The 21,842-nt window shown below is 46.9% G+C and overlaps 1 protein-coding gene across 15 annotated transcripts in view; it reads left to right on the top strand.

The window, feature by feature from the left end:
• The window catches only part of NCOR2 (nuclear receptor corepressor 2), a 154,381-nt gene that overhangs the window by 51,840 nt on the left and 80,699 nt on the right, over window positions 1-21,842 (top strand). For 10 of the 15 annotated variants that reach the window (XM_088135273.1, XM_088135276.1, XM_088135282.1 and 7 more), the window contains exons 7-14: window positions 4,015-4,071; window positions 8,083-8,135; window positions 13,119-13,185; window positions 16,203-16,375; window positions 17,198-17,291; window positions 18,508-18,686; window positions 19,052-19,106; window positions 20,434-20,532. In XM_088135273.1, coding sequence (XP_087991399.1) covers window positions 4,015-4,071; window positions 8,083-8,135; window positions 13,119-13,185; window positions 16,203-16,375; window positions 17,198-17,291; window positions 18,508-18,686; window positions 19,052-19,106; window positions 20,434-20,532 — 777 coding nt within the window. The remainder of the gene's footprint in view (window positions 1-4,014; window positions 4,072-8,082; window positions 8,136-13,118; window positions 13,186-16,202; window positions 16,376-17,197; window positions 17,292-18,507; window positions 18,687-19,051; window positions 19,107-20,433; window positions 20,533-21,842) is intronic. The other 5 variants (XM_088135275.1, XM_088135283.1, XM_088135272.1 and 2 more) reach the window with 1 other exon arrangement.

The following is a 21,842-nucleotide window of genomic DNA, read 5'->3' as shown; positions in this document are numbered from 1 at the left end:
ACTAGTTGTCCTTCATATTACCGTAGGCTAAAAATATTTGCTTCAATGGCAAAGGGGTGGCCTGTTTACATTCCAGCCCTGGCCTTTGCGGACAAAATGAACCGCAGCAGAAATGCGTGCTTTCACGCGCTGCAGTCTCGGGACACGGCGGAAGGGCCTGGCGGTGACCCCTTCATCGAAGCGAAGCGGGGTTGGGTGGGTGGATGGATTTCTGGAGGGGCACCCAGCAGGGAGGCTGTTTCGAGTCCCAGCGTTTCAGTCGTTGAACCGTCTCGCTTTTCGAGGGACCGCCGTTCCCAGGATGGGTCACCGGGAGACGACCCTGCCCCAAGCAGAGCCAGTGCAACTCATCAATTTTTCTGAAAACGAGGCTGCCCCCAAACGGGAGGAATTCCTGCAGATTGGAGGGGACATTCCAGCGGGCACCCCGGGGATCAAATCCGCCTTCGGGCTGTCCAGCTCCTGACCCTCTGACAAGATGCCTTAAAAATCTGGCTTGATTTTTGGCAACCCTTGGGAGAGCAGACTGGCTGCTTCGCCTTGAGAGCGTTGGACCCTTCTGGGTCCCATCGGCGGGCATGTGGGAGAGCTTTGCCCAGGACAGCTGGAGCAAATGCTCCTGGGCCACCCTCTTCCAGCGAGGCAGGACTGTCCTGGGTCATTGTGGCTCTTCAGGCTAGATGCCCTCTTACGCCCCGTGGTTGGCTCCCACACAGCTGTGGGCTGCTGGCAAAAACCTTCCCCTTCTCGCTTTCTTTTTCTCACCCGGCTTTTGCGTCAGAGAGGCAGCCCGGCTGGTAATGCGAGAGCCAGCCACTGGGTGGTTCTCTGGTTGTGTAAATATCCCCCAGAAAAAGCTGCTCCTTTGGGGCTCTGCATGGCTGCGTCAAGGGGTGGGTCATCCAGGTCAAAGTGGGGCCGAACGTTCATTTTTTGCAGCGTCTTTGCCGCCGTAATTCCAGGCTGCCAACTGTGAGGTTGGTACTGCAGAGTGACTGTAATGTGGTTTCCCTTCCTGGCTGTTAAGCCACCGTGCAGTCTTCGTGCATCCAGAAGCAGGGGGCAAAAGCACGTCCACGTGGATGGCTTCCACTCGGGGTTGACCCCTCGTGTGGCTCCTTCTAGAAGCAGCAGGCGGGTTCCTTGTGGATCCTTGTGGAATGCATCGTTTTCATTCTCCAAATTCCTCTCCCCGCAGCCCTCCAGTCATCTGCGGCTGGTGGTACAACACCCTTGCAGAGCAAAGCCTTTTTTCCCCTACATTCCTTGTTGTAGGAATGCCTTTTTTGCACACGCGTGAGACAAGGTGCCGTGTTGAGGAGCATGCAAGCCACTCTTCTGGTTCACGTATTTTGGGGGATCTTGGGCAGCCCCCTTCTGGTTCTCAGCTGGATATTGTGGAGATATTTTGAAATATCCTGGGTATTTCAGGTGCCCTTGAAAAGGATGTCCCCATTTTCTAAGGAAGGGGATTCTGCATCACCTTCGGTGGGTCCTCCAGGTTGTCCACTGTGCTCCAGTGTTCTCCACCACGTCTTCTCGGTGATGGTCCTGAAGCTGAAGAGTGGCATTCAAGGTGTACTCAGTTCCTTGGAGGAAGGGTGGTGTGGTCCTCTTTGCAGCAGGATAGAAGTTATTTTTTGGACTTCCCAGCCTTGGAGTTTTCTTCTTCGTGTCCCATCTGAGCAGCTCTGACCCAGCTTGGCTTTCCCCAGCAGTCAAGTTGGCTACAGGCTACCATCTACCAAGCCATGAAATTACCAGAATATTTACCGGATTAGCCATCATGGTTTCATGGAATCCACAGCATCCTTCTGTGTATGGTTCAGTGAACCCCCGGAAAAGGAGGTACAGTTGTCTGCAAATAAAACCTCAGCTTTTGATCTTCTCACCTGCAAAGCAAAAAGCCCCAGGTTCACCCGAATGTTTGCAAGAACAAAACTGGATTTGCCCTTCATTTTGGTAGACATTGCAGCATTTGGGCTGTAGACCCCTTCGCCGAACCCCATCGGCAGTCCTTGAAAACAGAAGAGGCTTTTTCTGGGTTTCCAGCTGCAGGAAAACAGTCCTTTGATTTTCAGAGGCTGCGTTGAGATGCAGCTGTTGGTCTGGACAGGCTTTGAATTGGATTTGGGCCCCTCGGTTTCTACCCATTAAGGCAGGTCCTGTCCTTCCAGGCCAAAATGACTTTCCCGGTTCTGTGTGGTCCCCTCTTCCAATTCCTGACCTCGATTAATACATCTTTCTAAGTGCGCAAGGGAGGCAGGGTATAAACCCCCATCCACCCCTTTTCCTTGAGCAACCTGAAATAGCTTGAGTGGCACAGAGGCAGGCAAGTGTCTGAAAAACCCATTCTAATTTCTTAGCAAGGTTAGTAATCCTGGTGTAGTGAATCCTGCCGTGTGCAGGGGGTTGGGCTGGATGACTTTTTAGGTCCCCTCCAACTCAATGATTCTACGAACTGCTTTTCCCTGGGGCCTCCCTGGTGAAATGCAACCCGGCATGTGGCCTGTGGTCTAGGAGAAGGCGACTCCTTGTTTTCCCATTGAATGACATTGCTGGCATCCGATGGTTACTCTCTGTTCCTTCTGTCTTCAAACGAGCCAGGCTGTTGGACACAAGTGTATGATTTTTGGTGTTTCTCAACCTTGGCCACTCTAATACGCGTGGACTTCAACTCCCAGAATTCCCCAGCCAGCATGGCTGGCTGGAGAATTCTGGGAGTTGAAGTCCACAAAACTTAAAAAGTTGCCAAGGTTGAGAAACATTGAGATCATCACCTTGGACTTGATCTGAGTGCCCCAAAAGCTAACTTTCAGTCAGATGCAAAATGGGGGGGGGGGGAAAGTGATATAATCAAAAGCTACATAACCATGGATGACTTGTTCAACACTTGGCTGCTCTTTTAGAAGAAGAAAGAGTGGAGACCACGTGTAGATCCCAAGGAGTGGGAGCAAAGACCAGGCCTTCTCTTCTGGGCCAAAGAGATGACCCTCTGACCCCAGAGCAGATCTGTCCTGCAGATGTCAGTACTCAAATAGAAGGTTTTTTTAAAAAAAGTTTTTTATATGTTCTTTTAACGTGGTTAGTGGCCCAGAGTCACGAAGCAGTGCGGGACGGCTCTGTAAATGGAAGTAATAAATGAATAAGTAGGCTTGTCGCGGGACCCATGGGAGAAATCTCCCACTTTTCAAGCAAAAGTCATCTTCGCGTTTATCCCTCTGACTTCCCTTGCCCTGTTCTGAGTGGGGTCTTCGGCGGGGGGGCATTTTTGATGTTCATGGACCTTTCTTAGGAGCCCGAAGTGGTCTCTCCCGGGACGGGCAGGAGGTGGGCGAAGCAGGGTGGTGGGAAGGGAAGATTCGGAGACGGACCCAGAGCCGTGGGGTGGATGGCACCGGCACGTGTGCAAAGGAAGGACCTCTTGACAACCGCCTTTCCCCCTTCTTCTGACCCTCTTCTCCACCCTCCCGAGCCATCCCCGGGAAGAAAGCGAAAAAGCTTTTATTCATGGCACCAAAAAAGACCTCGGTGCATGAGCGCTGGGCGCAGAAGACCCGTCGGCAGCCACAGGGACGTCCAACCCTTCCTATTTCCCCTCGCCCTTGGATGCCCGCAGCGGGTGGTTCTGATCATTTTTTTTTTTTTTTAAAGGCTTTCTCGCTCGGCAGCCGTTCCAGCTGGCGTCTCAGCCAGAGGCGGTGTGTGGTGGGGGAAGGCTTCGGAGTGCATGCGCGCGCGTCCTTTCCTCCTCCCTCCCCGTCTCTCTGCGCTGCTAACTTTTCTCCTGCCCTGGGGAAGGGCGGAGAAGGAAGTGTGCTTTAATTTGTCATCTCCGCAAGGAGAAATTGGAGCCGGGATTCTGGCGGCTGGGAGGGGAAGCCCACGAGCAGCTTCTCCTGCAGTTGGGAATCCTCATTTTCTGTGTGTTTCTTTCTCCCCGCCCCCCTGCCCCCTCCACCCCCCCAATTCCCTCCTGTGCCCGCTGGCCCCCCCGCCTCCCTTCTTTTGCAGAAAAAGGCAGAAGCCGCTCACAGAATACTGGAAGGATTGGGGCCCCAGGTGGAGCTGGTAAGTGGAGTCCACGTTTGGTCCTCCGTTTCTCCCCCCCCCGGGAGTGAAGAGGGTTTGCCTGGGTTGGCATTCAGAGTGTCCCCCCTTATCGGCTAGCCTTAGTTTGGGAAGAGAGCGGTTGCAAACTGGGACAGAGGGCAGCAACAAGGAAGCCCCCCCCCCCAAGCGTTGGCTCATCGTCTTGCTGGCTGGCAGCCAAAGCAGGAAGCCGAGCTGACGGTACAGTTCCCGGGGTCACCTAAGAACACCTTTCTTTGGAAAAGCAGTGTGCCGACCCTGCCGGGCATCTGTTGGTTTGCCCTTCCTGGTTTGAATGGCAAATTGGGGCAAAGTAGAACGATAAGAGCCCTTGTTTTTCAAGGCTGGCCCGAGGCTCTTTCCACTTTAAAATAAATGATGGTTTGGCAACCTCCCTGCCTGGTTGCAGCTGGGAGAGCGGTGAAGTTGCCAGGTGGGTGAGTGCCCGCAAAAGGCCCGTGGGCATTTCAGCCTGGAGGGCGTCCTTCAGTCCTCTTAGGGTGCATGGCATGTACGTTTGTGGAGCAAGGCGCCAGGGTCATCTGAGCGGCCTCCCGTTGCATTGGCCAAGGCGTTGGGCCTGTCCACCTTGGATTTGACTGTTAGACAACCAGTATAAGGAATCTCACGGTCTGTGGTTTGCTGGGAAGTAGGCGCGAGCAGAGAGCGTTTGCTTTCAAACCCAGCTTAAGAGCTACTCCAGAGCAGGGTTGGCCAGGTGTGTTAAGCCAGGATGGTGCCCCCTTTCTCCAGAAGCAAACAAGATGAGCTGTGGACTTCCATCTGCAGTGACAGCAGGGCGGTGTTCTCCATTGCCCCCATAAGTATCAAGCTAGTTTAAGAGGTGGAGGAGAGACTGGGGTTGGCAGACCTAGTTAGTTTAGGAAGGAAAATGATCAGGGCTTGAGAAGAATCTCTCCATTCCTAGGCAGTTTCTTTTCCTAATGGTAGAGCTGGCCTTGCCTTGGAAGTAAGACTTTGGGTTGGGTGGGCCGGCTCTACTATTAGGCAATGAAGCAGATATTTTTATCTGTAAATAAAAACTGCCATGTTAAAAAGTGGGGGGTTAAACCACTTTAATTAACCATTAGGTTGGCAAATCGGATCTAGGGCCATTGAATTTGAGATGTGAGAAGCTAAACCTGGCGTCTTCTGCCTCGGGAACAAGAGCCTTGCTCTTTTATATTATTTATTTACTTTATCTCTTGCGTTTCTGCCCCTGGGCTGCTCAGGGCTCTAAAATAAAATATAAACAGTTAGAAATGATTTAAAGCTGCTACGACGACAACTAGTCCTGGTCAGAAAGCTTGCATGAAGAGCAGAGTCTCTTCTCAAAGTGAAAAAAACTTCCAGTTCATGCACATGGTTGGTCACTGTTGGGTCCATCTAATGTGCAGATGTTGAATGAGTGTGTTGACAATCCGGGGTCCTTAAGATGACATCGAGAAGTGACGGTAGAACAGAAGGGTTTCCAAGCCACCCTGTTTTCCAAAACCTTGTTGGAAATCAAGAAAAAAATCGAGATCCATTTTGAGAGCAAGGCCTAGATAGCTTTTGTTTGTTATTTTTCAAGAAGTTTCTGCACATGGAGAAGTTCACTAGCAGTGGCAGCTGTGATTAATTTCCATATGACACTTCCGGTTGGGTAAGTGCTAGGGTGACCAAGTGTAGTGCGAGGAAAAAATAAGACTAGGGGAAACTCTTGGCAGACAACTGTGGCCGAGAAGGCGGCCATGACTTCATTTATTTGCTGCACAATTATCTACCGTCACTTCATATCCACCCAATATATTGGATTACAACTCCCATCGTCCCACCCCCATCCACATGTCATCATACCTACAGCATACTGGGTGGGGAAAGCTTTCACCTCAGATCAGCAAACAGATCATCAAGATCTCTTCTGAGAGACCTTTTGGTTGCCTGGGGTTGAATCTGAGAACTTGTTCTTCTCGTGATGACCTTCCATGCCAAAGGTCTTCATTCAGAGTCCCGTGGTTGCTGGTAGCCTCTGATCATCTTCTTTGTTGTTCCAGGTGTTGCACCCAGTGAACAGCAATCTGTTCATAATATTTAATTTTAATTCCATGTAAGTGGTCTCATCCACAAAGGGATAAGACCTTTGAGTCTTCATGAATGGGGATGTAGTCTTCAGAAATGTGCTCAGGTGGCTGTGACCCACTTTTCATAACAGTTGAAGCTGATAGGGTAGATACGGCCTTTTCTAAGGAGAATTTCTGGCAACAGCGAGATGCAGTTTCCTATTATTCAAATCTCTCTCTTCAGTTTCCTAAAAAGCTCCCTTAGGATAAAAAATATGGCATGGGAAAAAGATAGCATTCAAATCCTTCCCCCTACCTTGCTGGCCTCCTACCAGGGATTGAGTTGTATTACTCAGTATGGAATGGTTGACCTAAGTCAGTGTTTCTCAACCTTGGCAACTTGAAGGCATGTGGACTTCAACTCCCAGAATTCCCCAGCCAGCCATTCCCCAGGGGAATTCTGAGAGTTGAAGTCCACTTATCTTCAAATTGCCAAGGTTTAGAAACACTGACTGAAGTGATGCAGTCTGGCAGAAGTATCTCTGTGTGGAGAGAGACTTCCTCATCTTTTGCTTGTCCTTACTTGAACAGTCGGCTGGGAGAGATGATCATGCTGACCCTGTAAAACCAAAGCTATTGTGAAGCTTCCCAGCTCATGAGTTATGTTCAGCTTTGAAAGCCTTGGCTGTGTGACTCATCTGGAAAGAACCCAAGGAGTCATAACTGTAATGAATGATTAATCAGTTGAAATGTTAGTAATGGGTAAGGAGGCTATGGAAATTTGTCTTACGGTCATAGGAGAAAAGCCAACTTGGCTGGACAGGAACTTGGGATATTCAGTCTGAAGAAAAGCAGACTTATAGGAAACGTGATAGCCATTTTCAGGTGCAGGTGGTCCCCAGTTGAAGAACGAATTCCTTTCCCAAGATTTGTCCTTAAGTCAAATTTGTATGTAGGCCAGAACAGTATTATTGTATAATACTGTATAAGTAGTATTGTGTTATGAACTTGAACCATTGTGTATTTAACTTGAATTTTGCTACAGTAGGCTCCATTCTTAAATGTGGGTCGTCTGTAAACCGGGTGTTCTTAACCCAGGGACTACCTGTACATGAAGGGAGGCTCCAGGAAAGATGGAGAGAAACTATTTTCCATAGCCACAGAAACTGGGACCAGAAATGGTGTAAGTTGTAGATTCCTAGATTTCATTTAAAGATAAGAGAAAACCTCTTGATGATCTGCCCACCACTGGAAAGATCTACTTAGTGAGGTGGTGGCTTCTCCATCTCTGGAGGCTTTTCAGAAGAGGTGGGATAGCCACCTCTGGAAGATGGTTTAATTAGGTTTCCTGAAGATTGCAGAAGGTTGGAGGAGATGACCTTTGTGGTCTTTTCCAACTGTACAATTCTATGATTCAGTGATACGGAATATAGAAAAGATGTGTTCTTGCACTTTGATCTCAGTTGTATTTCATAAAAGATTGAAAATAGGTTCTCCCAGCTTGGCAACTTGATTCTGTTTTCAGCTTAGAGTTGATTTTGGGATCTTCAGAGAAGGAAGCTCCTGGTCTGCTGCTGGATGGCGCTCATTCCTAGGTCATTTCTCCTTCCACGGTCAAATTAATAACAGTCTGCTGTGATCTGCAGTGGTGTTTTGTTGCCATCATTTGTTTTAGAGTAGGTTCTCCCTTTTGAAAAATGGTCTTGACAGGTCAAGTAGGACATAAGAAGGGAATCCAGAGGGGAGAAACATGAATGAGAGAGGCAGAAGGGCAGTGGTGTTAGCTGGATGTTTGACAAAAAGTGGATCTTTGGGGGCATCGCTCCTGGTTGGAAGGAGAACCTAGATGCTTCCAAGCAGTCAAGAACTTCTGAACGCCAGCATGCCCCCATTTCGAAAGATTTGTCCTTGCTCTCTTTCACACTTCAAATGTTCTTTTCTCTTTCAGCCATTGTACAACCAGCCTTCGGACACAAGGCAATACCATGAAAACATTAAAATGTAAGTAGCCAGCAGCGAAAAATCTCCCGTCTCTGTGCTTCACTACTCCTGTCTTTCAAAGGTCCACCCAAGGAGGACATTAAAGCCACAGTGGAAAGAAAGAAAATGTTTTTGCTTGCCTTACCTTGGTTCTCCTCTTCCCGTGAAGGGAGAAAGGAAGCGTGACATCTTTGGAGGCTTGAAGTGATGAGGTGCCTCAAGTGATTCATCCTTTGGAGATAACAGAGAGGGAGGGCAAGCATACAGGAAGGGATGAAGAGTTGCATTTTTATATGATGGAAGGAGAACTGGAAAAGATGAGAATTTGGTGTGTTCACAAAGGTACTTAAAATCATCTGGAGATCTTTGTTAGGTGTTCACTCCTAGGTTGGGAATGTAGATCACATCATACTAAGCTAGCGTTTGCTTAATAATTTTGGGTGGGTTTGCATAATACAAGTTGAATAAATTATTATGTGGCCCAGTTCTTTGTTGTGGTTCGGGTCTTTGTCTCTGCCAGCGGAGTGATGGTTGGAAATAGTTGGGAAGTAAGATGGAAAGATTCGGCACTACCGGCAATAGAGGAATGGTTGGTGAAGATGATGGAACTCACTGAGATGGCCAAATTGACTTCTTTGACCAGAGAAAAGACAATATCTACGTTTATTGCTGACTGGAAACCCCTTATGGACTTTTTGCATGAAACAGAAAAAAATGAACTTATGATTTATGGTTTTGATGATTAGACAGGATAGATTATAGAAAGGAGAAAATGATGTTATAACCATAGAGCAAGAGGTACATTTATGACTGTGTAATAACTGCTACGAAGATCGGAAGCTACTTCTTTATATATTTTTTCTTTCTTTTCCATTTTTCTTTTACCTTTTCTTCCTTTCTTGCACTTTTAGCTTTCTCTTCAATTTCTTTTTTTAGGTCATATTTGTTTTTATCTTCATTTTTTAAAAAATCTTTAATAATTAAAAAAAGAAGGGAAATAGTTGGGAAGATGCCGTAGCCCAAGGGAAGAACCTCCTTTTCTGGAGGTGTCGATGGCAGCCCAGCTTCTTGTCCCCCTAGCTTTTCCTGGCGAAGTCTCTTTTCCAAACCTGCTGCAGGAGAAACAGAGAGCCCCACATGGGAGTCATCAGTGGAATGACCAAGGCGGGGTTGCAAAAATTCAAATGGTTTTTAGGCAGCAACAAAGAGAGGTTTCTTTGAGACCCCCTAGCAACCATCTGCCCTACACAACACAACTAGGGAAGGCTGGGAAGTTTGTGAGGCTGAGAGGTTTGTGATTCAGGAGGCATGAACTGGACCACCAGACTGAGCCATCTTGTTTGGAGAAGACACACTGTGGTTGGTTAAGTTGGGTGTGGCCTTGGAGTGGTTCTGTGCTCAGGTCTTCCGCTGCGCTGGAGAGGCTGTGTGAACTCTCCGGAGGTCCAGAAGTAAGTTTACGGCCCCTAGCCAATGCTGACTTGGTGTTCAGATCCTGAAAGATACATGGAAATGAAATCCATGTCTTGGCAGCCATGTCTGCATTTCAAGTGAAAACACGGGCAGATGATTCGAGAACCATTCCCCCACTCTTGGGGGAGTCACACACCGGGTGGGGAAAATACAAACGTAGATCATCCCCTGGATCTGCATCTAAGAGTAAAGGATGTGTATGGCCTCTGGTATACTTTGGTCCCATTTGAGCTACAATTTGTGATCCTGGCTGAGCCTTCTAAAGAGAGGACCTAAAATCTGTTCTCAGATGAGATCTGCGAGTGCAGCCAGCGTCCCCCGAGGAAAGGGGCTGATACTGTTTCTATCGATGGTGCCAACTGGAAAAATTGAAGTGTTTTTCGATGGCTGCCCCTGTGTGTGTGTGTGTGTCTGGTTTTGTTTTATTTTGTTTAAAAAAAAACTTGTTCGGGCAGAAAGCAGGCATTCCTCCGTGTGCATGAACGTGAGATTTTTGACATACAACCTGGTGGCTTTTAAGCTTCTAATTTTCCTTCTCTTGGCATCCACCATTAGATGTTTGCTGCCAGGAAGTTGGGCCTGATGGTCCCCAAGGGCTGCTTGCAAACACGGCGTGCCTCCTTCCTCCCTCTGTGTGTGTGTGTGTGGGGGGGGGGGGGTTCTCTTCTTTCTCAGCTGCAGCAGCCAACCTGTGCTTGCCTCAGCTCTTCCCCGGGAACAAGACGTGTGATGCCTCCAGGACCTGGCCTGGTTTAACCTTTCTACAGTTTCCTGCGTCTTAGACTAACTGCAAGTTGCAAGGACTAACAGCCGAAGCACGCTGGCACACGCTTGAAGTTCTCAGGGGCCATTCCCAGCGGATTGCAGAGGGAGCTACCAGATTGGAAAGAAGGGAGGGATGGAGGAAGAGCAACCAGAAGATTGGGGAGGGGGTGGTCTCAGCACCCAGTGTCCCTCCCAAAATTCTTTGTTGACTTTCCCAAGGCCGAGGGAGCAATCCGGCCCCTTCTGGGTTCATCTTCTGAAGATCGCATAGACATTTAGAACTTCACCTTGTTTCTTCCTCCTTCTAAAGACTTTTCAATGAGCTTAAGAGATCCTTGGCAGCTTCCAGAAGCTTTCTGTGGCTCATAAATTCACCCAGTTCCTTTCTTTGTTTTCAGATGAGGGTTTTTCCCCCCCAGTTGCCCACATCTCCAGAAAGTGGATTTGTGACTCCCAATTCCTGACTTTATAACCGATCCTTGGTTGTTGTGGATTTGAAAGTGCACCAGAAGCATCTTCCAAGGGTTTAAGCTTTAGGAGGTGGTGGTTTGGTCCCATCATAAGGTCTAGAAACATGGAAGTTGGCTTACATAGGAATGAAATTCAGCTACCAGGTCAGATTTAATTCTGAGCTCCGTTGGAGGGATTTTTTAAAAAATTTACCAACTGTGAAGCAGGTCTCTTTTGAAAGCACTTAGTAATTCGGCCTATTAATTTCCCCGTGAGCTTTTTTTCCCATTATTGTTCCGCATCTCAGCACAATGGAGAGGTTTTCAGTCTGCTTTTACCTTTATTTGTAAGGTTGGCAGGTTGTGTTTCTAATTAACTGCTATTTTCTGCTGAAAAAAAGCAGTGGCTACCACCTGCCGATTGCTACCTTAGAAATCAAATTTGTTTTTTTGTTTTTTTACAGCTGAGCCCTTTTTCCAGCCAAAATGGAATTTAGCTTGACCCCTTTTCTTTTGAGAACTCACTAGAGTTTGCCTGGCCATTCAAGACGCTGTTTTTTTTATTTATTTACTTTGGAAAAGAGCAGAGGAGAACGCTGTGATGCTGTTGCTCCTGTTTTATGCAGATGTTTTAAATCCAGGAGGCCAAAATACCAGGTTGGTTTCTTCTATAACAAACAGATGTTGCTCTCCTGCCAAGGGGAACGGTAGTAATATTGTGCTTGTGTGCATCCCCTTTGACTTAGTTCCCGAATCAGCATTTTCATGCAGTATATTGAACCAAAAACTACACCCTGCAATCTATGGAGAAAAAAACAAAAGAAGCTTTGTGTGTGGTGCGAATGAAGCTGCAAGGGTTGGAACTGGCCGGGCTAAACTGGTCCTGTGAATACAGCCAAGAGCTTTGTGAACCAAATCAGAGTTTATCAGGGACCCCCAAAACTTTGGAGCAGACTCAGGTTTAATGAGAGAGGGGTTTGTAAGGCCCAGGAGAAGCTGGGGGTCCAGAAGCTCCCCCGTGAAGCTGGTTTATTGGGAATTCGAAAAGCCAGGGCAATCTGTAACGTGGCTTACTTGCATGAGTCGTCTGTTTATCCACAGGGCTGAGCAGGGTGGGAATAAGAGGTCCTACCTTCAGCTGTATGTGGTTTATTTTATTTTATTTTTATTTATTTTATTTTATGGGATTTCTCCGCCGCCCATCTCCCCCACAATAGGGGACTCTGGGCGACTTACAAAAAACATGAAAACTATAAATACATCTAAAAGACATAAAACATCCAAAATTTAAAACAGTACTAGAGAAAGGAAGATCCAAGCAGATGGTTGCAAAGAAGGCCCTTCTCCCATCCTCGTTCTAGGAATATCTGTCTTGCAAATGTTGCTCTTGGCTTTCTATTCTCTTACTTCATTTTCCTTAGAAATGTCTAAGGGTGTTGAAATATCGCTGCCCCACTTCCACAGAAAGTCTTCCCTCAAATGCCAGGAATGCCTGTTAAACTAATCTACGTCTGCCGCGAATTTTCTCAGAATAGTCCTCTGCGACTCAATGGAAGAAGGAAAGGACTTCACAGACCCTCGGTTCGGCTCCCCGCCTGGGCTCCAAACGCTACGTGGGCTTCTCTTCCGACGCTAGCGTTTCCAAAAAGCCCCCGCGTCTTCTCTTGAGGCTGGTGTTTCCTTGTTCCTTATTGAGTGACTGCCGTGACGTGGTGCAGTTACGCCAAACCTGTGCCAGATTTAAGCTTCTGCAGCTGTTTAAATTCCTGAGCCCCAAACGGCATCTGCATGCTGTGGTTTACTTTGCGGCAGCTTCTTCCCATAGCGGTTGAGTTAGTGCAGTGTTGTCCAAACTTGGCCACTTTAAGATGAGTGGACTTCAACTCCCAGAATTCCCCAGCCAGCCATGCTGGCTGGGGAATTCTGGGAGTTGAAGTCCACTCATCTTAAAGTGGCCAAGTTTGGACAACACTGAGTTAGCGTGTAGGGCCCAAAGAAGGTTGTAGATGTTGAGGAGCACGTGTTGTGAACGGGTGCTCGGTGACCATGATGACCCCAGACGGAAACCACCGCCCCGACTTTATTGAAGGTGCTGCGCTTCGGCGTCCGAAGCGGCCGATGCTTTTGTCGAAAGTATGACGCGGTCTTGTGCGAGCGCCAGCCCTTTTGCACACCCGGGCAACGTTGCAACGCGTGCGTGAAAAGGCCCAGGGTTTCTGGCATGACGGCGCACTGTTTTCATTGCAGCGGGCGATTCGGGGTGCAGAGAAAATCTGGTTTGCCCGTGGTCAAACTGTGCTTTTCATCTCCTTTGCAGAAATCAGGCAATGCGGAAGAAGCTGATTTTATACTTCAAGAGGAGAAATCATGCTCGTAAGCAGTGGGTAAGAAATGTTGCTTCCTTTCGAAACCCCAGACGGGGCTATCCCCGTCTTCCTTGGGGGTGTTCAGTGGCTGGGACGCCTCTTTTTAAAGTTAGTGTCTGGTGGGGTTGTGCAAAACCCTTTGAATTCAGACTACCACGAGCACCACCACGGTTTTGAGCACAAAACACCTGGATTTGCGCAGGCGAGAGCTGTTTCAGGCCCAGCCCAAGCTGCGTAGAGCATTTTGGAAGTGTCTTTTTGCTCCAAACAGAGGGGTTTTGAGGGCCAAAGTGTTTGAAACCACTTTTGGAAAGGGGAGTGAGGGACATTTTAAATTCAAAACCGTCCTGCTTTGAGACATATTTGCACTTCCCTATTTGGGGATGCATGGTCCGAGGCCCCCCGCAAACAGAATGGTGTTCTGTGGGTAGGGCTGACCGGTATTCCTCGGTTTACGGGGTTTGGCCACCAAAATTCAGCAGCCCAATTCAGAGCAGTCCATCTCCAGCGTCCCTGGAGGCTTCGCACACCTGCTGTGGCCTCGGGAGGCCCTTGGTGCAGCGGGTTGAATTGTGCGATGCTTAGAAAACGGAATGGCTCAAGACGTTACCCAACCTTAGGGGACTTACAAAGGAGCTCTGTTGCAAGAATTTCTGGATTCGTTCCCACCCCGTTGCTAAGAAGCCTTGAAGGGGTGGCTTTGAAACCATTCCCGAAAGGGATCAAAGGCAGAGGCGGGTGAATCAATAACGCAAAGACGGTGCCGCAATTTCCGTGCCAAGTAGATGCCCATCGGTTCAAACCACAAAGCTAAACAGAAACTAAAAGCCATCCAGATCCATAACGGCATGGCTTGGAGATCATTTTATCCTGAATGGTCATTTTGTTTCCCCTCTGGCCTGGCGTCAGATGCAGCTGGAACGGAGGGAGGTTTTATTCTTGGCTGCATCAGAATTGCCCTTGGAAGGTTTATGGGTTTTACCTGGGAGGAGAGAGGCCGTGTCTTTGGCCGGGTGCACAAGGAATCTCTTCTCTTCTGCAAGAAAATGGGGACTTCTCTTTCCCAGCATGACTTTGCAAGGAAATTGCCACCAAGGGGTATGAGAGGCATATTTTTCAGAATAGATCTCCCCCCACCTGCCCCTCCAGGCATTATTTTACTCGTAGAAGTTTCTTACTTGCCCTGTGTAGTATTTTAGGAGTAGTTAGCAATGTTGGTTTCTACCTACACCTGGTCCTGGATTCTTCACCTCTGAGGACATCGTTTCTTTTGTCTTTCTGAAGACCAGAAATAACTCTGGTTGCTGCTGGTGCCAATTATGAAGAGACTTTGCCTTGAAAGGTGGCGTAATTTGTAACAGGAACAATAATGAAACATTAATTATTAACACCGATTATCGCTCAGGTCAGGTGGAGTTCCTTCTGAATCGAGGCTGCGCCGGCCCTCAGCCGCTGTTTCAATCTGGGGTATTTCTGTGGGTTTTGCCTTGATTTTAACTTTTAAAAATTTGCCACTTTGGAAACGAATGCTTTTTTGTACCGTTACGTCGATGGCTAAAAATGACGGCGGATGAATAAATCAATCCGCTGCGTGTGTACAGAAAGGTGGAAGCAGAAATTGAGAAACGCCGCGACTGAATTTATGAATTCACTAAATTCCCAGGCTGTTCTATAGTCGTGTTTGCAGTTTTGAGGCTGGGAAAAATTAGCAGTATCAACATGCCGGCATCTTATGTTGAACTTAACAGTGTTTTGTTTTATTTTTATTGTATCTGTACTGTTTCCAGTTGCCTATTCCTGGTGTACCTAATAAATAACAGAAGAAATACAGCACACCGACATTAGAGCACTGTAGGGCGGTTGCTAAGAATGGAGACCACATCAATCTAGGGTTTTTCTCCTTAATTTAAAAAATCTCCTTCTAATATAAAAGTTGCAAGGGGATTTTTTTTTCCAGGAATGAATGGTGTCAGTAGTCCTTTATATTCAAAAAGGAGGGGTGGAGGGGAAGAAGATTCTTGGAGCTGGAACAGAAATTAGGAAGGGTACAATGGTCATTCAGACAAATGGATTTTGGGTTGAAAACCAGGCCAAAACGCTACAGTACTGTTGTGTTTGAGAAGTGCCCGACAAAGCAAACACAGCAGAATTAAAGATTGGATGCTACGGAATTAGAGTTGTTGTAGGCCCAAAACAAGTGGTGTGACACCAGCGCGCTTTCTTTATGAAAGGCCAAGATGGTTCCCACAGAGATGTTCTTTACGTTCTCAGAACCTTCTTTTTGGTCCTCTGAAGTCCTTTTTCTTCAGGGGTGCCTTTTAGTCGGTCACGCTACTTTCAACGCACATCTTCTTCTTGGCTTCCATCTCTACGTAGACACATCTCCGTTTTTGGAGGTGCACTTATAGAAAGATTTCTCTTCCTGTCCCTTCAGGTTGCAGATCTTTATTTATTTATTTTGAGGACACAAAACGAGGAATCATACGCGGACGGCAGGGCTCTGTGTCTTGATCTTTCTGCTTTTCTGTTCTGTGTGTTCGTGTGTGCTGTGTTGTGTGAATTTCAGTGGCCTTGCTTTTCAGACTTGAAAAATGATGCCCTCGCCATATTGCACACCAAGTCTTCCTGGGAAATCTTGCTTGCTGCGAAAGGATGTGAGAAGTGTCCTAGAATATATCTTGGTTCGTGCAGAATTCTGACTCTTGTGGAGCTAAGTCCACCCTAAAACCACGCTTTGTTGATGAAACCATAGTGGGCTAGGTTCATGCCAGGCCACACACCGTCGTTGACAAAATACAGTAGCTACACTCACACAATACCCTTCACCCAGATCAAAGTGTGATGCTGCATGTTGAATGAACTCAGGAGTTGTTATCTGGATGAGTTTCAGGAGGTGTAAATTGGTCCTGAAAATCCCTATTAATTTTCCCTGACTAGATACGGCTTGAAATTGGATTTGGGGAGAAGAGGGGAACCTGCTTCATGACTTCTCTCTGCTTCTCTTTCCCTCACAATCACTTGCCCTGGCTCTTCAGGAGCAGAAGTTTTGCCAGCGGTATGACCAGCTGATGGAAGCTTGGGAGAAAAAGGTGGAACGTATTGAAAATAACCCCCGGCGCCGAGCCAAGGAGAGCAGAGTGCGTGAATATTATGAGAAACAGTTCCCTGAGATCAGAAAGCAGAGAGAACTTCAGGAGCGAATGCAAAGGTCAGCTGGAGGCATGTGGGTTGTTTGAAGGGAATCTGCTGCTCCATTTGTGGTCTTTGAGGGTATGACAAGTTGTGGCCAAAAAGAAGATTTATGCTCCAGAGATCATTTCCTCCTTCCCTCTAGGAAACTTTTTGGTCCTTCCCTGAGACCAAGGTCTAGCCATCCATGTCAACCCAGTTACGTCCTCTCTTCTGCCAGCGTGAGCTTTGAAGAGAGAAGATAGGACCATCTCAGACCATCTTGGTTACTTTAGCATCCTACTGTGAAATAAATTACAGCATTTTCTCCAAGAGGTTGCTGTCAAATTGCAGTTTTTAATGTGAGAGAAGGATTAAAAAAAAAAAAAAATACACAGGGGAATAGCCCTATGAACTGCAGGTTATTGATTTGTTTTCGTTGCAATTAAGCTTCAGTTGGGTTGGAGTTAAATCAGGCCGGAGGCTCATCCTCATCCATTTCTTTATCTGGAGGCCCCTCCCCAATAATGTTTTTTGGAGCGTGTAGCTTCTCAAGAGAGCCAGTGTGGCCTCAGAACATGCATGTTGTGTCAAAAATGGTCAAAACACTTTGTCATGCTCAGCTAAGCCCTTCTTTGCATAACTGATTGGCTGAATCGTTGGGAAGGTCTGCGTTCTGCTCATTAGGTCCTGCTCCCATAACCCCCCCCCCCGGTCTACTTTTCCACACCCTTTGTCTTTCCCAGCATTGATCTCTCTTCCTCTTCCTTGGCCCTTACGGACGCCAACGTTGTCAGAGGAGACCATGGGGAGCGAGGAACCAAACGTCTCTTTTTCAGCATTTTTCTCTGCCGTTTCTCAGCAGGGGAGGACAAAGAGGCAGCGGACTCTCCATGTCGGCAGCACGCAGCGAACACGAGGTGTCAGAGATTATTGATGGGCTCTCGGAACAAGAGGTGAGGCTGGGTCACCAGTTCCTCCATGCTTCACGTCCTGTCCTTCTCAGCTCTCATTTCTTCTCTGGGGAAGCGATGCAGCCGCAACCGATCTGGACACTGGAACTGGTTGTTAATGTTGCTGCCCAACGGTCCAGCAAATCCTGGTCTAGATGGATTGGACCAAGAGCTTCTCCTGCCTTGCACTTTGGGCTCCCTGGTCTCCTGCTTTTGGGCCCTTATGAGCAAACACCACCCACAAACATTTGCACTGCCATCTTGATGGGGCTCAACCCTGTTCTGTAACTCTTTGGGAGGCCTCCCTGTTCATTTCCCAGATAGCCTTTTGTAAGGTGAAAGCAAAAGCCCAGCTTGATTCTCCCAAGATAGAAAAATCAGATGGAGCTAAGTTCTCCAAAGTCTGCTGTTTCGGTACTGATTGTCGGTATAATAAAGCTTTGCTGGATCAAGCCAAAGGCCAGTCGAATCCAACACACCTTTTTCATTCATGGCCAACCAGATGTTTCCAAGAAGCCTTCAAGCAGGAAGTAAGGTCTGTGGTCCTCTCCTTTTCCATAGTCCTCAGTACTCTGAGGTGGATTTCCTCAATATCTGGAGCTTCCATCACTAGCTAATATAAAATAAGAAGCTGGGTCATGTCCAAGGAACATCTAATCCAGCATCAGACTTCCCAAAATGGCCCTGTGGGTGCCTCTGGGAAGTTCACAAGCTGGGCCTGCAGGCTGCAGGTGTTCTCTGATTGTTTGTCCCCTCCAGAACATCATTTTCAAGGATAGGCTACCTCTGACTGTGGAGGTTTCCACATAGATGTCATGCGAGTTATTTATTTGCTTTACAGTATTTTTCTATCATCCCAAATTCCTCAGTGAAACTGACACTAACAGAAATTCACCATTAACCATTAGTTAGCCCTTGATTATACTCCATCCACCATCAATCCCAAAAGACCCCATAGGTTTATGAAATGAAGCGCAATTTTTTAATCTGGTACCATTTGAGCTGTGTTTTGGGGTTCCAAGGAAACACAAGACAGTAATTATCTGAAAAGTGGGGTGAGGCTTACAACAGATGGATGAGTAATGAATGAAAGTTCATCTTCTTGCAGTCCCAAAAATCTCTCTCTCTGGTTTGTCCTCTGTCTAAGTCTTGGGCTATTTTTTCCCCGTGCTTTGCTCCCTCCCAAGACCCCTCTGTCATCTTTACTCTTCCCCAACAGAATCTGGAGAAACAGATGCGCCAGCTTGCTGTCATTCCGCCAATGCTGTATGACGCTGAGCAGCAACGCATCAAGTTCATCAACATGAATGGCCTTATGGATGACCCCATGAAGGTGTACAAGGACCGGCAGGTGATGAACATGTGGAGCGAGCAGGAGAAAGAGATCTTCCGGGAGAAGTGAGTGGAGAGCAGTTGTCATTGAGAATTGTTGAGTGCAGGCTAAGATGGGGAGTTCTTCACTCCAAGAAGTGTGGAACCTCTGTAGACAACCTGATGTCCCTTGTGGTTTGGACTTCTAACTCTCATCGTCCCCAACTTGCATGGCCTGTGGTGAGGGATTTTGGGGAAGCATAGCTCAGAGTATCTGTAGTCTACAGAGTATCTGTAGTACCTGTAGGACACCCTCTGCTGTGTATGTTTCAGCCCAACTCTTGCTTCTGATGGTTATTTAGATAAAAGTACTGGTTGGTTACTCCAACCAAATGAACCAAATGTCTTTGTGATTGTTTTCTTAATCACTGTTTTCGTCCCTCTGCTTCCAGGTTCATGCAACATCCAAAGAATTTTGGTCTTATTGCGTCCTTTCTGGACAGGAAAGTAAGTGGATTTTTTTTTAATCCTTTCCCATTAATGTCTTTTATCAAAGAAAGCTCATCCCAGACAATTCCTTCTTTCCATAATGTGAAGAAGCTGCTGGATCTTCTTTGTCAGTACCCCAGATTCTGCTTACTAAAACAGTAACTCAGCCTGCAAACTCAAGGCCAGAAAGAACAGAAGACTGGGATAAAGTTGTGAAGTGGTTTCCACACAAGAAACTTGTGTTCTGAGAACAGGCCTTCCAGCTTCCAAAAATGGCGTGTCTCCTAGATAATGTCATTCAGGAAGTCGTGGAAGACCTGGTGGTTCTTCCAGGGCTTGGTGACAGGATGATTCTGGGGCCCCTTCTTGGATTGATTGTGTTTCCCTTTGCTTTATTTTATTTTATTTTATTTTATTTTGCTTTGCTTTGCGTGGTTTTGAGTTTGATTTTAGTACTCTGCTCCTCTGATCCATTGTATTTTTCTTTTCTTACAATAAGTTGGTTTTGAGTTATAAGCTGCCCAGAATCATTTGATTGTCAGGCGGCCCCTAAATTAAATTACATTAACAAAAATGGTTGGGTAATTTTGTCAGTTACAGGCAAAAGAGCGCCATTGTTTGACAACACTATGAAACCGTAATTCTGGGACAGTAGGACGGCCCAATGGCCTAGTTCAAACACCACACCAAACCGTGGTTTGCTTAAACATAGTTTATTGAATTGTACAAAAATCCAAGTTGCAATTTGTGGTTTACAAAGCCCAGGTTCACCCCTCTGCCTGGAACCCCGGAAAGAGCATTTCTCTTACGGTAGTGGATTGTAATAAATTGAAACTGAAAATGTCTTACAATAGGAACAAGACATTATTAGGGCCCAGAAGTTACACTTAAATTTAAGGTGGAGGGGGGAAATGGACCGAAGACCCCAGCAAGGGATGATTGCAAAGAGGGAATTTTCTTATCAAGTACACGTGCTTGGTTGGAATTTTTCTTTTTTATTCAGCTTTACGGGGGCATTTTTCCCTGTTCAAAAGAGACTGGGTTCAGCCTCTTTAAGAACTCGTCCTCAAATTTGGCTATATGTCTTCCCCACGTCCCCTATGAAACCAGAAACCTTGCCGGTGGCAGCTGTTGTCCAAGGAAGCTCTGGAGAATTGGCCCATCCCTGGGTTAAGAGCTGGACGTACTGGTTGGTGATCCTCTTGTGGGTTGTGATGCTTCGAAAGGCGCCCTCCTCCTCCCCAATTGCAGCCCAAGTTCCATACTGTGTTATCCAAAGTGTGCTTCTCTTCCACGCCCTTGTTATCAAGTATCACCAACACGTGTGGTGGTTCGTTTTTTCTAGACGGTGGCGGATTGCGTTCTCTACTACTATTTGACCAAGAAGAATGAGAACTATAAGAACTTGGTGAGAAGAAATTATCGCAGGCGAGGAAAGAACCAGGTAAGGAAACCCAATTGGAAGCAGGAAGCGCCTGGGGATGGTTTGGGAGTGGGCGCCAACGTTTTGCAGGGCTGTAGGCCTCGGTTCTTTGCCTTCTCCAGCCTGGTCTGTGGGATCTTTTCATCGGAGGTGCCCCAGGTCTTTATGAGTCCTCCTTTGAGAATCCAAAACACATGTTTTGCCACTGATTTGTGTGTTTTCTCCAGAGTGCAGGGGCGCAGAGCCTCTAGACTGGGATTTTCCAATCTGTGCTTTGCAGAACTCTAAACTTCCACGATTCCTGGAGAGACTTAAGTGGAGGAGAAAATGTTCACTTGAACATCACCAATTTTCTGACAAAGCTGTAGCTTTTTTAAAAAAAAAAAACGGAAGCTGTAACAACAACAGAAAGGATAGCTCTAATTTTGCCTCTTGAGCAGGGTTCTGCAGCCTGAAAAGAATGGGAAAATCCTGTTCTAGACATGGCTAAATGATAACTTCTAGTGCTTCTGTTCAGTATGGCCAAAAATGAGGTTGCTGAGTGTTAAAAAAACAACAGTCATGGGAAACCCCTGTTTTTCTTCCCCCTGTATAGTGCAAAGGCAGCTTTGTGATTCCTCCTGTTTATTCCTGGAACTGCCTTTTTTAATTTTCTGCTTCCAGAGCTGGTTTATATAGTCTGAGATGTTTGTTAAGGTGCCAGAGTTTGCTAGCTTGCTTTTAAGAATTTTGATGTAAGAGAGTCAAGAGATTAAAGCGTTACGTCGTCGCGTGGCTTTGGAGAACAGACAGGCAAAACCGGGAGTTCACGAGGGAGAGATGGACCACCGTCGTGTTTGCAAAACATGTGCTATGAAGACTGGCGTTGCGGGCAAAAATATTGTAAAATTTCACTGCACCCTGAGACTTGGAGGGTGTCCAAGTGGTGAGGAAACGTCTCACTTACTTTGCAGTTTCTGCTTTTACCTGTGAAGGAGCGGAGGTTGCTTTTAAAGGCTCTTTTCATTCTCATTTGTGGTCTGCGTGGGTGGGAGGTTTGAACACCAAAATGGTTGTTTAGCTGTTTTCTTTTTTCCCCTCCCCTCCCTTGGTTTCCACCGCTGCTCCATAAAACTCTGTTGTTCCAAGGGACGTTGTTGTGTCCTTTAGAATGCATCTAATCTATTGTAAGGACGTGTTTGAGATACTATGGTGAGTGTGCGACCCATAGTTACAGTGACCCTCCGCCCTTTCTTATAAAGAACAGTCCTTTATTTCAGAAAGCTGTCCTTTAAGATTGATTTAATTTAATTCTTTATTTTCCTGGTTTTGCTCTTGAATTTCCCTTTGTA

Source organism: Python bivittatus, unplaced genomic scaffold, assembly GCF_059951505.1.
Source record: "Python bivittatus isolate LINGU-HERP-01145 unplaced genomic scaffold, Pbiv_v1 ctg000100_np1212, whole genome shotgun sequence".
Taxonomy (NCBI): Eukaryota; Metazoa; Chordata; class Lepidosauria; order Squamata; family Pythonidae; genus Python; species Python bivittatus.
Note: the sequence above shows the minus strand (reverse complement) of the source record. Positions and strands in the feature narration are given on the sequence as shown.